The 13,512-nt window shown below is 31.8% G+C and overlaps 1 protein-coding gene across 6 annotated transcripts in view; it reads right to left on the bottom strand.

The window, feature by feature from the left end:
- The window catches only part of LOC129984522 (cadherin-86C-like), an 88,302-nt gene that overhangs the window by 5,089 nt on the left and 69,701 nt on the right, over positions 1 to 13,512 (bottom strand). For 5 of the 6 annotated variants that reach the window (XM_056094417.1, XM_056094415.1, XM_056094418.1 and 2 more), the window contains exons 18-25: positions 10,338 to 10,409; positions 8,705 to 8,779; positions 8,566 to 8,605; positions 6,828 to 6,952; positions 5,200 to 5,307; positions 3,661 to 3,833; positions 801 to 1,046; positions 97 to 325 (exon numbers count right to left, since the gene is read on the bottom strand). In XM_056094417.1, coding sequence (XP_055950392.1) covers positions 97 to 325; positions 801 to 1,046; positions 3,661 to 3,833; positions 5,200 to 5,307; positions 6,828 to 6,952; positions 8,566 to 8,605; positions 8,705 to 8,779; positions 10,338 to 10,409 — 1,068 coding nt within the window. The remainder of the gene's footprint in view (positions 1 to 96; positions 326 to 800; positions 1,047 to 3,660; positions 3,834 to 5,199; positions 5,308 to 6,827; positions 6,953 to 8,565; positions 8,606 to 8,704; positions 8,780 to 10,337; positions 10,410 to 13,512) is intronic. The other variant, XM_056094420.1, reaches the window with a different exon arrangement.

Genomic DNA, 13,512 nt, shown 5'->3' with positions numbered 1-13,512 from the left:
TATGCTATTCGAAGAATAGCTGCAGATAGTTTATTGCTGACCGGTACTGACTTAGTATATGTAATAACATTCAAACTTTATTCCTGGTAGCTTTACCTGGAGAATTTGAGCTGTTGACTAGCGGCGGGGTCTTGAAGAGGCTCCATCCGTTGCAGGGGCACTCCTCGAGTCCTGTAGGAACGGGGCACCCTCAGGTGGAGGTCGTCTGTATTGAGGGCCGTCTCGCTCACGCTCCTCAGCAACTCGCCCTCCCGCACGTAGTGTCGCTCCTCCTCGTCCTCCCTCATTGGACTGCGGATGTACAAGATCTCTGTCCGACGGGGACCTGCGGGTGGAGAACGGTCGGGAAAATTAATAAATTTCTCTTTATTTCAAAGACGGTAAAATCACTCACTTCGTTCAACATAATGCTCGATTTGCCTTTTTTTTCCGAAATAAAACAAAATTAGACTCTGGGTTAGAATGATATGTATGCAGTTTTTAACAAGTATGTACAGAAGTGTGTGGTATCCGAAAGAAAAATTGTTTTTGGGTCATATTTTTTTAAAACTTAAAATAACAAATCAAGTCATCAACGGGGGGGGGTAGATACATGGGTGGGTGGGTTTATTTTTGTTTCTCAAAACAATTTATATACATGTGTGAAAAATTTATGTAACATTAGCCACCGATGATTTTCTTTGTTCATGTTTTTTCAGTATTACTTTTAATTTCCTTTTGTTATTGGATAAGATCGTTAAAATGTTATATTTTAGGGAATCTGAATGTATCAATGGTATCAGTAGAATTCAAATTCTTACCATTTTCCCCGTCTTGTGTCATCCCTTCCTCAGCCGGATCCACCCGGACTCGAGGCCGGACAACCTTCCGAACGACGACGTAATTGCCTAGCCTCCTGGCTTCCGACTCGCCACCCATCTCTTGAACCAGCATTTCAGTGCCGGGGCTAAGAGGGCGGCCCCTGCGATACGCCCTCTCCATACGACCACCAGCCACCACGGGAATGCCGCCGTCAGGATAGTAAGCGCCTCGAACTGGAACATCTTCTGAAAGAAACAAAAGATTTGAATGTAAGAGGATGTCATATTTATTAACTATTGCGATGATAAAAGATCCAATATTACCAACATAATATGGATGCTGACATTAACACAATTCTAGTGGTATGCTCCAAAATTTTTGCAATATAAATCAGTCTCTTTACATTTCAAGATTTTATTGAAATAATTCTTTTAAAAAACTTATATTTGTACTAACTAGTGAGAGTGAACTGCCTACAATTCTCTAACTATTCTCTAATAACGCTGTTATCTCCGAAAAGCCTTGGTGTACAATAGTTATAAAATATTAATCTTTAGCGTGAATTTAGCATTTTTACTGCATTTATATGCTGCTCCTTGGCGAGTGTTTTGGCGATAAATTCCTGGCATGCGGTTAATAATAATATCTGAAAATCGAATTTGTGTTTTAAACATTTAACGATTTTTTACGATTGTGTTTTAGACATTTAACGATTGTATTGTGTTTGTGTTGTGTTTTAGACATTTAACGATTAGACCCGAACGATTGAAATTTGATGAAAAACTACACGTATTGTGTTCAAAAATCACCCACCAAATTTGATATATTTTTTGCAATTTTGAATTGTCACGTTTACATGTTTCTGAAAATGCAAATTTATAGAGGTCAACCCTTGTTGGATTTAGCTCAAAATTCAACAGATGTCTTTACTATAAATGTTAAATATGTTTACCAAATTTTATCCATCTAGATCTCTTAGTTTTTTTAAACTCATATTTAAACAACAAGTCTTCATCTGAACAGATTTTGCTCAAAATTTAATAGAAATTTACAAATTTAGTACCAAGACCGTACGCGAAATTTCATCTGTTTAGCTCAAAGCGTTTTCGAATTATCTTTGTCCCAGACAAGCAGGCATAATACTAGAAGTATGTTTCTCAAACTCAGAAAGGACCATAAAACTTGGAAATTTTTCAAAATCCCGAGTTCGAATTTTTAATAATTACAATACTCATGAAAAAGTGAAAAATATATAATTTTTTTTCTTTTCGAATTTTCTTATTTCATATTCCTTAATTCATAAGACTGTATTATAAATACTAACCGCCTTTAGTGACCAGTTATTTGTTTATCATGTTAATGTCATTAATTTGTCATATCAACCAACTTGAATGAACTACATATTAATATAAGAAATAAAGGAATATTTTTAATTGTAACTGCAATTCATATAGAGAATCCCGATTGGTTCGGTACTCAAGAAGAAAAACAAAATTAATTAAATTGGATACTGTCCCAAGACTATTTTGTGGTATCTCTCAAAAATAGAAGATAGTGAAGGTATGCGACTATTGAAAATACATCTAAGCATCATAAGTTTCCAAATGAAATAAAAATTGGCGAAATCGGATCAATGCTCGGGATAGTAGACTGGTTCTCCGGTTTTTCCTAGTAATTTTAAATATATAGATTATCGACTATTGAAATTTTTTATTAAATTCACTAACTCGTATTGAATTGATAATTAAATTTAGGATAATATTTAAACAGAATATAATAATTGATAACACAGAAATTCACTTCTGATATACAATGCATGAAATTTATGGAAATAATATTGAATTTGAAGGGGGGGAGAATACTAACTTTACAAAATTCCAGAATATCAGAGAGTGAACTCAAAATCGATGACAAAATTCCATTTTTCAAACAAGAAACAAATCAAGTTGAACAAAAGTGTTTAAAGACAATTTAAAATAAATGAATAGACAAATGAAATGTCTGATAATTATTATAGGATGAATACTAAACATTAAAGGGCTTTTACCTCATTTAATAACCTTTATATTAGTTGCACAAAATTCATCTTTTCTGCCACATTTTTTTGTACAATGGCCTTAGACCTTTCTTCTTTTCCCATCCTCATTCGATGTTGTACTTGTAGTGAATGAATTTATTATGTTGTATATCAATTATTGGACGTAATTTCCCTCATTTAAAAGGGAAACATTTTAAAGGGATTTTTTTTTTCAGCAGAGACTGTTGAATGAACTCAAATATTTTTTTTTCTTTTTACTGTCTGATATTTTTACATACTAATTTTTATTTTATTATTATAAAAAAAATCTAGGACCTTGAAATTAATTTTTTAAAGCTTACTAACAGACTCTGCCCCTTAAATGTCACCAAATTTAATTAATTAACTCATTATTAAGGTTTCTTGGCTAATTTATAACTGATAATTAAATATTAAAATGGTGCAATGTCATTGAGAACACAAAAGTTGACAAAGCTCGAAAATTAATGCCTGAGGAAGAGAGTTGCAAGGACCGCGGTGGCGTGCTGGTAAAGTCTCGACATGGAAGTTTTCATGTTCGCGACCCGATTCCACCGAAGAACCGTCGTGTAAGTGGGTCTGGGGCACGTTAAATCCGTAGAAGGCCAAATGACCTCCCGCTGGTGTGGTGTGGAAGCTTGGAGAGGAGTTGCCAGCTCAGGTATCGTACTCGTCATCTAACCGCTTAATGTAACTAAACTAAACTTAACGAAACAGAGTTGGAAATTTGATTACAAAATTCCGTCTTTACAAACATGAAACAAGTGGGAAAAAATAAGTGTTCGAATAGACAAATCTCTGACCTGGATTTTGTGCGTATGACGTCGTAATGGGATCATTCAGATGAACAGCAGCCTGTTGAGCTCTATGCTGGGGAGAGGGTCTCTCTTCATCTGCCCGGACGTGATTTTTCTGCGAGACATTCACCTGGCTCTGCTGGTTTTCGACCCACGTCGATCGTGTTCGGCTGTCAGGCCTGCATTTCAATAAAACACATTACTTGCAGACCTTATTGGTTTCTTACATAGACATTATACATGGCACGTTCGTTGCCATGTAACATGCCTGTAATTTGAATCACTGTCTAATAAGATGCTCATTTCTTTACTATTTCTTAATTGAAGTTGAGAAGGGAATATCTAATTAAATAGTAGGTGTGAATCGCAGTGGTTTTCAGCCCAGCAACATGACCACAATACAAAAGCAATTGCTCGTGTAGCGTAGCTGTTAACTGGCTTATAAGCTTTCACTACAAAATCCACAATTCAGTAATGAAACTATGGAAGTGCAGGAACTCGGTGAAATGATTTATGATAGTCTTTTAGTAGTAACAATCTGTTTCGTTTTTTAATTCATGTTTATTCTACGCGTCTTCTTTTCAGTTTTAATATTTAAAATTGAAAAATGGAAATCGAATAAATTTTCTTTTTTACTTTTATTTTTACTCAAATATTTTTTGTAATATTTCCTCAACAATCAAATTTAAAACTATATGCTAAGCGAATACACATACTCATTGAAACAATATGTATATATGATCTGAGAAAAGTCTATAAATACTTTTAAAATGTATAAAAGAAAAAAATATCTTTACTGAGATTAGAGAAGTGTGAAAAATAACATGTGATAAAGAAACGCTAAGATAGGAAGATCCTAATAGTTACTGCTACTCTAAAAATGTCTATTCTTGACGTCTTTCTAGATGACAGGTTCAAGGAATGCGAAACTTAGATGCATTCAGAAAACTATAATAGCACTCATTGTAAATTGAAAAGACAATCAACTATGAAATTCCACACCCTTTATCGAAAAGAATAATACAGGCTCGAAACCATATGTATCATATAGGTCAAAACATAGATGAAATAGGATCCTTTCAGATATTTAGCAATTAAAATATTAATGATATCTGAGTTGGTTAGACGTTTATGAATCATCTTGACATATCTCCCACAAAAGATTTTTTTATTTTCATATAAGGTGGTCGGTCAATGATGATCTGATCCTAGTTGGTGGGTAGTGAGGAACAAATGTTTCTAAACTTTCTATTGTATTCTAAATATTAAAATGTTATGCTGAGGCTTTGAAAATAACTTACTGCCATTTGCCGAATTTATAGGTAAACAAACATCTGTGGGAAATTAAGCCCATAAAGATTGGTTTCATACTGTAAGTAGCAATGAAATGTGATTTTATTTTCAAAATATAAAACTCGTCGATTAGCCAATATATAATTCGTTTGAAATCAGTTAATTTCAAAGCATATCATTTGGATTAGTGGTCACATTGATTTTTGCTTTTATAATGATGATGCTTCGAATAATTCAAAAGATTTTACATACTTTCTTCTGGAGTCATTGTTGTTGTTTTGCGCCTGAACACCTTCTTCTTTGTAATGAATTATAGTTTCCTCGGGCACTACTTTGTTTTTAAGTTCAAGAATATCTCGCCTAGGAAGAAATCTTTTTTTAGAATGAAACAAATATTGGAAAAATATACGAAAGAGCAAATATTTATATAATAAAATTTGCTCCCTTCTAAAAATTGTAGCAATAAAACCTTTCTAAATCTAATTCGAATTAATCTACTTATACTATTTTTTTTAAATACTCAACTCTGCAACCCCAGCAAATATAGAGAAAGAGCACAATCATTCCCTGATAACAAATTTTATTGAAGAAATTTCACTTAGACATATGATTATTCTTATAATTTCATGATTGTGTGCCAAAACTGGCATTACGCCGGCTAAGAGCTTATAATTAAAAATTTAAAAAATTAGAATTCAAATAACTATCAAAGGACTAAACCTTTCATGCGTTTATGTGCTGGGTGCAAAAGAAGCTGAAGACTGTCAAGGAAAATCAAAAGCCAAAACAATATGTTAAGGGACAGGCATGTCCCTTAACATGGACAAGGATGTCTGAATGACGGAAATAGTACAGTCTACTTAACATTAAATGCTAATAGTATCATTCAAACATAATTAATAAATAATAAAATTTATCAAAAATTACCTAATTTAGAAAAAACAAACAAAAAGTATATATATACATGTAATAATATCTCATTATAATTTAAATCTTAATTAATTCCCTAATTTTTATCTTAATTTAACCCACATTAACTTTATTCTAAAATGTTCTCTTATTTCCTGATCCAATTCCCCTTTTTATATTTGATTAATTATACTCGCTCACTGTGAAACTGCTACTTCAGAAAGTTCTCATGCTCCGAGTGAAGGCATAAAAATCCTTAATGTTTACAACATTCTTTTAAAGATACCTGTATTTCCCTAACTTAAATCGACACGTGTCAAAGAAATCCCTATCAAAGTCTCATTGTATAAAACATTCAAGGGAAAATTTTGGTCTCTACAGCTCTTCAGCTCTTGTGTCGCAACGTAGACAGACGTATTTCTTATCACTTAATCTTATATAAAAATCAGACTTCTCGGAATGGAATAAATCGAAGATTTAAGATTTCAAAAGTTTCGTCTTCTTGGCCACGCAACTGCTAATATTATATATTATACCTAGATATCACCAACCTCTTTCTTTCGTTCCTTACATCCCATTGTTGAAGTTTGTATAATATAAGGGTCTGTAAAAATTAATTAGAAGGATAAATATAATCCAAAAATATTTTTTCGAACTCATGAAAGTCTGAGTCGTAGAGACTCTTCGCAACCTCGAGTTCGAGTCTCACATTTGTATTATTTTTCTTTTTGAGTGAGAGTAAATAACATTCCAAACTGACAGTGTACAGAAAGTCTATACAGCGTTCTATTATTCCTTGCAAAATATTTCTCAACAGAATCCTAATTACAGTACTCTACATTCTGTGCGTTATGCTTTCCACCTAATGAGATTTTATTTTCCCTGGCTGTGACGATTGGAATTCCCAAAATTCTATTCCAGCGAAACTTCAAGCCAAAGCTATCTTTGGATGTCTAAGGATTTTATCTCACCCTTCCGCTGAGCGCACACAGCAGCAGTAGAAGAAGAGAGCCAAGATAGCCAGGACCATTAAGATGACCAAAGCAATCAGGAGCCAAAACACCACATCGAAACTGCTCCGATTGATGGCTTCTACCTAAAATGTAAAAGTAAAAATTTTCCTTTTTAAATGCATTTCCCACATTAAAAATCAAGTTAATTTAGCATGCCGTGGTGGTCACCGATGAGTTAAGGGTCCATATAAATTGCGTTGTAAGAAATTCATCTAGGCAGTCAATGTGTGAATAACACGTATATAAGCTACTTTATTAGAAGCTTTCACTCAAATTTTATTGGGGCCCCTTTTTGTTCGAGATTCTGCATGTATGCGTTAGTCATGAACGATTCTGAAGTGTATTCTAGTTCAGTAAATGATAAACAAACATTAAGGGGTTCTAAAGTTAATGCCACGGAGAATTGATGTCGGATGTATCTTCGCAGCATCTGCCAAGCTTTCTAAGGTTCAGGTCTGTAATTTTGGCAGCCAAAATCCACCTCAGAGTTCAGAAAGCCATCGCAGAATTACTGCTACACAATGAATATTGGCATTATCATCTGTGGAATACATGCGAAATTTAAAAGCAACATTGCGGGAGTAGCTTAGCCAAAAGGAAGACTCGTGTAATCTTCAAAGAAATTGCAGGGTGTCATTACCACACTACTCCTTTACTTTCTCCGGGCTTAAAACCGATAGTTTTTATCTCGGTGTTGAAGTCGTTTGAAGTGCATGTGATTACAAGATATTTCTAAATAATTTCAGTTGTTAGCAACATTTATATAAATATTTATGGGTTTCTAATTCCTTCATGGCTCATCTAGGGCAAAGCATGTATTTATTTATTACTTATTTAACCAATTTGTTAACTTGGTTTGTTTGATAAATTAGCAACCATCTGGAAACTATTGAAACCAATTTAATTACACTTTGTTATTCACTAATCAAAACTCCTACATATAAATCTTTTAACCGGACACTGCATGAGTCTTATTCTTTAAAAAAAATGGTTGAATTTATAGTACAAGAGCAATAAAAAATTTCTGTTTAATACAAAATGTTAATTTTAATTCTGAACTAAAATTTATGAGCTAAAAATAATTAACTGACTTATTAAAATTATTGTATTAAAAAATTCTTTCAAATTGAAAGTGCTTTAAAAATGCAATTTGTTTCCTTATTAATAATTTTTTTTAAAAATGGCAAAAGATGTTTGTATTCAACAATGTCAATCTCTGTACAATAAGATTTTAATTTACATTTAAAAATATAATAAGCATTAAAATAACAATAAAAAATTTTTTTTCTCTAAACTGATTAAGATATATCTATTTCGATGTGTGCTAAAAACTCAACTTCATTTTAAAACTGAAATGAAGCAAATTAGAACAATTTTAGAGGACATTTTTGTAAATACAATAAGAGATAGAATTTACAATGTAATTTTTTTTACTCTTTAATCTTTATTTTATAATCCATTATTATAAATATAATGGAATCTAACCAATATTTTTTTTTAAATTCAATACTAGATGGCATTAAAATGGCATATTGAGTACGGAAAATACTAAATTAGTAAATTCTCATCGAGAATGTAAAAATGAGTAATATTTCAAAACTCTACTGCATAAGGAAAAAGATTAAAAAATCGATTTCAAAATTTCATTTTTACAAACGGGCATCAATTTAAATAAATTTGCGCAAATACAACTTACTTTTGAAGATGTCATATAATGATCTTGACCAAACATGTTCCTGGCCAAAAACAAAGCAAAAAAAAATTAATTATTTCCATGAAATAATTTATTAATGCAAACATTCTTGTAAATATTTAATGCATAATAGTTTTTTTACCTTATAATTGCATCCATGTTACTCAGATCAACCGTTGAAGACAGAGGATAAGAAACCCAGCAACGAACAACAGATCTAAATCAAAATTTCAAAAAAACTATTACAAAAAAAATTCAGTGCAAAATATTCAACATATTGATTGCATATCATTTATGATTTTGCTTTACTATCCGAGCGAGTCTATTTCGGTGATCTCTATGAAATTACAAGGCTATTCATATTAAAAAGAATATATAGTACGAATTCTGTAATTAATTTATTTAACCGAAACCAATTTATTCTGAAACTTCGAATTTTCAAACAATTATCGAGTTTTATATCTGCCAACAGAGAAAATTCTCCCAAAACAAAATAGCCGCTAGACAGCGTTCGCCACTGTCAGTATCAAAATGGTGCCATGCATGCAGGCGAAAGCGGTTTGTGATTTAATATATACTAAAACATTTCCGTTTCTCGCCGTTCAAAGATATTTTTGCCCAGCATTTGGTAAAAAAAAACCACCTCATTCTCACAAGACCGAATGGTAGGTGGAACAGTTTTAGGGCACAGGCTGCTTATGTTAGGAAACTAACCCCGGACGAATACCCGCCAAAACCGAAGTGATTGAAAAATTCTCGAAAGATGTTTACGAAGTTCCGAAAAATCATTGGCATAACACAGTACAACATTTGAACAATCATAATATATCAAGCTTGACCCTGAATCCCAATGTTGGATGGAAAATGCTGAGTCAAATGTTATGACGTTTTTTTTTTTTTTTTTTTTTTTTTTGATCGACGAGATATGACCCCTTGAGACTTTAACCCATGCAGTTTTGTTAAAAACAAAATCTTCGTACTTCCACTTCCCTGGTATTTACAGCAACCGAATCAGGGGATAACTAATGTACTTAACTCATTAACATTCAATCGCGAGAAACTGGAATACCTCATAGACACTTGCTGTGGCACCGAAGGGACATATATAGAACAGCTATATAAAATTTGATAACTACAGTTTCACAGTAAAAAGTATCAAGATAAACTGAGTACAACGTTCGTAGGTCTGCTTTATTTTTGTCCCATTCAATATGAATCACCTTGTACTTTCGGTTGAGATATGAAACGAATGAATACCAGCAAATTTTGATGTTTACGTGTAGATATATACAACACATGACATACATGAATATGAACAACAAAATTTGCATATTTTATTGTTTAAAAATAATTTTTCTACTCACATTTGTGGCTCGGAGCATATTTAACAATTCTAGAGTGGAATGGGCTCTTGCTCGATTGTGCGAATGACCGGAACGGACACGTAATGATGGTAAGTGCTGCTCGCGCATAATGAAACATAATTTGAGGCACGTAATGGTCACAACTATTATAGCATCAGCATATTTTTTATGCTCGCATTTTTCTTATCTATCAGTATGTATAAGGTTTATTTACTATAAATTATTATTACAAATTTATTACAAGGTATTTATCTTTCTTAGCTATCATTACTTCATCCCTTTGTGGCCACAACAAGATTTATCAATGACCTCGAATAAAAAATGGGCATAGATTTTAATAATAATACTAAAAATGTGTTATTCCATATAGCCATTAAGGAGAATTTTTTAAGCCAATTCTTGTTTACTTACTTTTCAGTGCTGGAATTGTGAAAGGCGATGGAATGGAGATTCACGTGAGCTCCTGTCAACGCAGAAAATCCCCTGAAATCATACGAATCTTTAGTATTTATATTTCCGAAATTTGGAATAATATCATCGAAAATTAAAAAATCATAACTGCTTCACAATTTTTAACTTTCTACAATGTTGTTATTGACTTGAATATCATACATTACAATAACTAATCGACGTAAAACAAAGTTTTATTACAGAGAACATCGAAGGTTGCTATTTAGAGCTGAACTAGATAAGAATTAATAACGCAGTTAGTAAAACAAATAGTAATTCTAGATTTTAACTCGTTATTGTTCCATTTATAGTTCAGTTTAACTTCATTTCTAAGGCAAAATCAATCGCATTCCTTTATTTTCTTTGTTACATCTCCTCACAAGAAAACATACATTTCCAGATCTTTAAATAAATTTCAATTCGCATATACTACCCCCCCCCCACACACACACACTATTCTATTTTGAAGTGAAAGTCTTTTCATTTTGAAACATCTTTTTCATTCATTTGTTTTCGAACAATATTATTGACTCGAAAGTATTTTTTTGCATTTTAGTATGCATTAAAATTTTAATAAAGTTTATAAAATTTTAAAATTATGCACCGAGAAGCCATACATAGATTATAAGTTGTCTTGTGAATAGGGCATTGAGTATTTCTCTGATCTAGTTTTTAGTTCTTATAAATTTTGATAATGAAAATTTTCAAAGACTGCAGAAGAGTATCAATATTTTTAGTAAAATTCACTTATAAATTGTTGTTTACCTTCATGAAAATATAGATTTTTGCAAGAACATTAGTATAATCATCACAAGTCATATCGAATCCAGCAAAAAGTTCTAAAAGTAAATCTAAATTAAGCTGGTAGGAAAAACTTTTAAATACGGTTTCAATAAAGGAAAATCCATTAAATATATACAAATTATTTGTTGTTACTTTTCAATAATCTCAGCATGGTTTTGAAGACAGCACATTTATTGGACATAGAAAACAAAAAGAACACAGGTATTGACAATAACGCACACAGCATCTTGTTCGCGGGAGGAATGGTTCCAGAACGCCAGAAGCGTAGTCACACAGATATTCCTACGCGAGAAAAATAGTCTGCTCGCTTCATCCCAACACACCCCTCCTGCGAGTGACATTTTTCGAGCATTTATAATACACATAAAAATTAAATACACACAACAATACAAAAAATTATATGTACATACAAAAATTAAGAAATTAACGAAATATTTTTCACAGAATACTTCAGCTTTTCTTCACTAACAGCTTTTGTAAGAAAATCTGCAATTAAACATTCTGTTTGAACATATTCTAATTTAATTACATTATCTTTCAACAAATCTTTCACAAAATGAAAACGTAAATTCATATTTCTTGATTTATTTGAAGACTTGGTGCACTTAATTGCTGCTTGACTATCTGAATTTAAGGTTACAGCATTATTTATAAATTGTTTACAGTTTAACTCAGTTAATAAGTTTACAGTCCAAATAATGTCTTTACATATTTCAGAAATAGCAAATAACTCAGCTTCACATGTTGACAGACTGACACTTTTTTGTTTATGACATTTCCATGAAATTAATGAATTACCTAATTTAATTACACCACCAGGAAATGATTTGCCATTTTCTGCATTCCCCCAACTAGCATCAGAACTTGCATTAAGAAAACCAAACTTACTGTCATAAAACAATTTTTTTATCTTTTGAACCCATTAAATATCTTAGTACTCTTTTAGCTAAATTATAGTGCCTTTTTTCTGGTTTATGATTAAATTGTTACAAATAAGTTGTTACAAATGATAAATCAGGCCGCGTTCTATTAGCTAAATATAAAAGTTCACCAATTAATTCTTGATACATCGTGATATGAACCAGTTCATTTGTGGAAGGGTAACTCTTATCTTCTCCTTTTACAATTGGAGTTATAACACTTTTACATTTTTCTAGATTATGTTTAACCAATAATGATTCAATATATTCAAATTGACACAGACTAATACCATTTTCATGTTTTACAATTTCTATACCTAAAAATTTACCGGTTTTGTTCTCTTGTAATTCAAATATGCTTTTGATGCTATTTACAATCTCTTGATACATTTCATCATTATTAGAAAAAATTGCTAAATCATCTACATACATACATACATAATATAAAAATATTTTTACCAACAGTTTTAATGAATACACAATTGTCAGAGGCCAGTTGCATCAATCCTAATTTTTCTAATTCACCTTTTATAGTCATATACCAGTTTTTACCAGATTGTGGTAAGCCATAGATACTCTTTTGCAACTTATAAACTTTTTCATCTCCAATTAATTTTTCATAACCAGGTGGAGGTAACATATAAACAGTTTCTTCAATATCACTATATAAATATGCAGTTTTAACATCAAAAAACTTAAAAAATAAATTTAATTTAGATGCAAGTGCCATTAACATTCTGAAAGATTCGATGTTCACAACGGGTGAATAAGACTCGGAAAAATCTTTATTTTTTATTTGATTAAAACCTGCTGCTACAAGTCTCGCTTTATATTTTGTTTCACCAGAGTTATCTTGTTTTAAAGAATATACCCATTTACTTTTTATTAATTTTGTTTTTGCAGGCTTATTTACTATTTCCCAAACTTCATGTTTATTTAACGAATCCAATTCATTTTTCATTGCTCTTTCCCAGTTCTTCCAATCAGCACTATTTTTTGCCTCTAAGTATGTATTCGGAATGTTATAAACTACATTAGCTGACATTTTAGATTTGAGCCTTTCCGAACGTCTGACTGGAATCTGATTTACGATATTATTACTACTTGATTCAACATCTGGTGTTTCGTTTTCATCCCCTATAGCGGCGTCTGTCTGACGCGAAGTTCTACTATGGTATAGAATTGATGAATCACTATTCTCATTCTCTGCCGATTCATCAGGAATTTCTAAACTAGATATTTCACTTTTTGTTTTTTGATTTATCTCGCATGCCGCTGGAGAAGTTTCAAGAAGTGAATTAATATCCCAAGTTTCTGCTTTCGTTTTCCCCAAATACGTACTACCTTTTAAAGATTCATTGAATTTAACTGATCTCTCTTCTATTATTTTTCGGCTTTTGATGTCATAAATT

This window comes from Argiope bruennichi, chromosome 9, assembly GCF_947563725.1.
Source record: "Argiope bruennichi chromosome 9, qqArgBrue1.1, whole genome shotgun sequence".
NCBI classification, from domain to species: domain Eukaryota; kingdom Metazoa; phylum Arthropoda; class Arachnida; order Araneae; family Araneidae; genus Argiope; species Argiope bruennichi.
The sequence above is the reverse complement of the archived record's forward strand: the minus strand, read 5'-3'. Positions and strand labels throughout refer to the sequence as shown.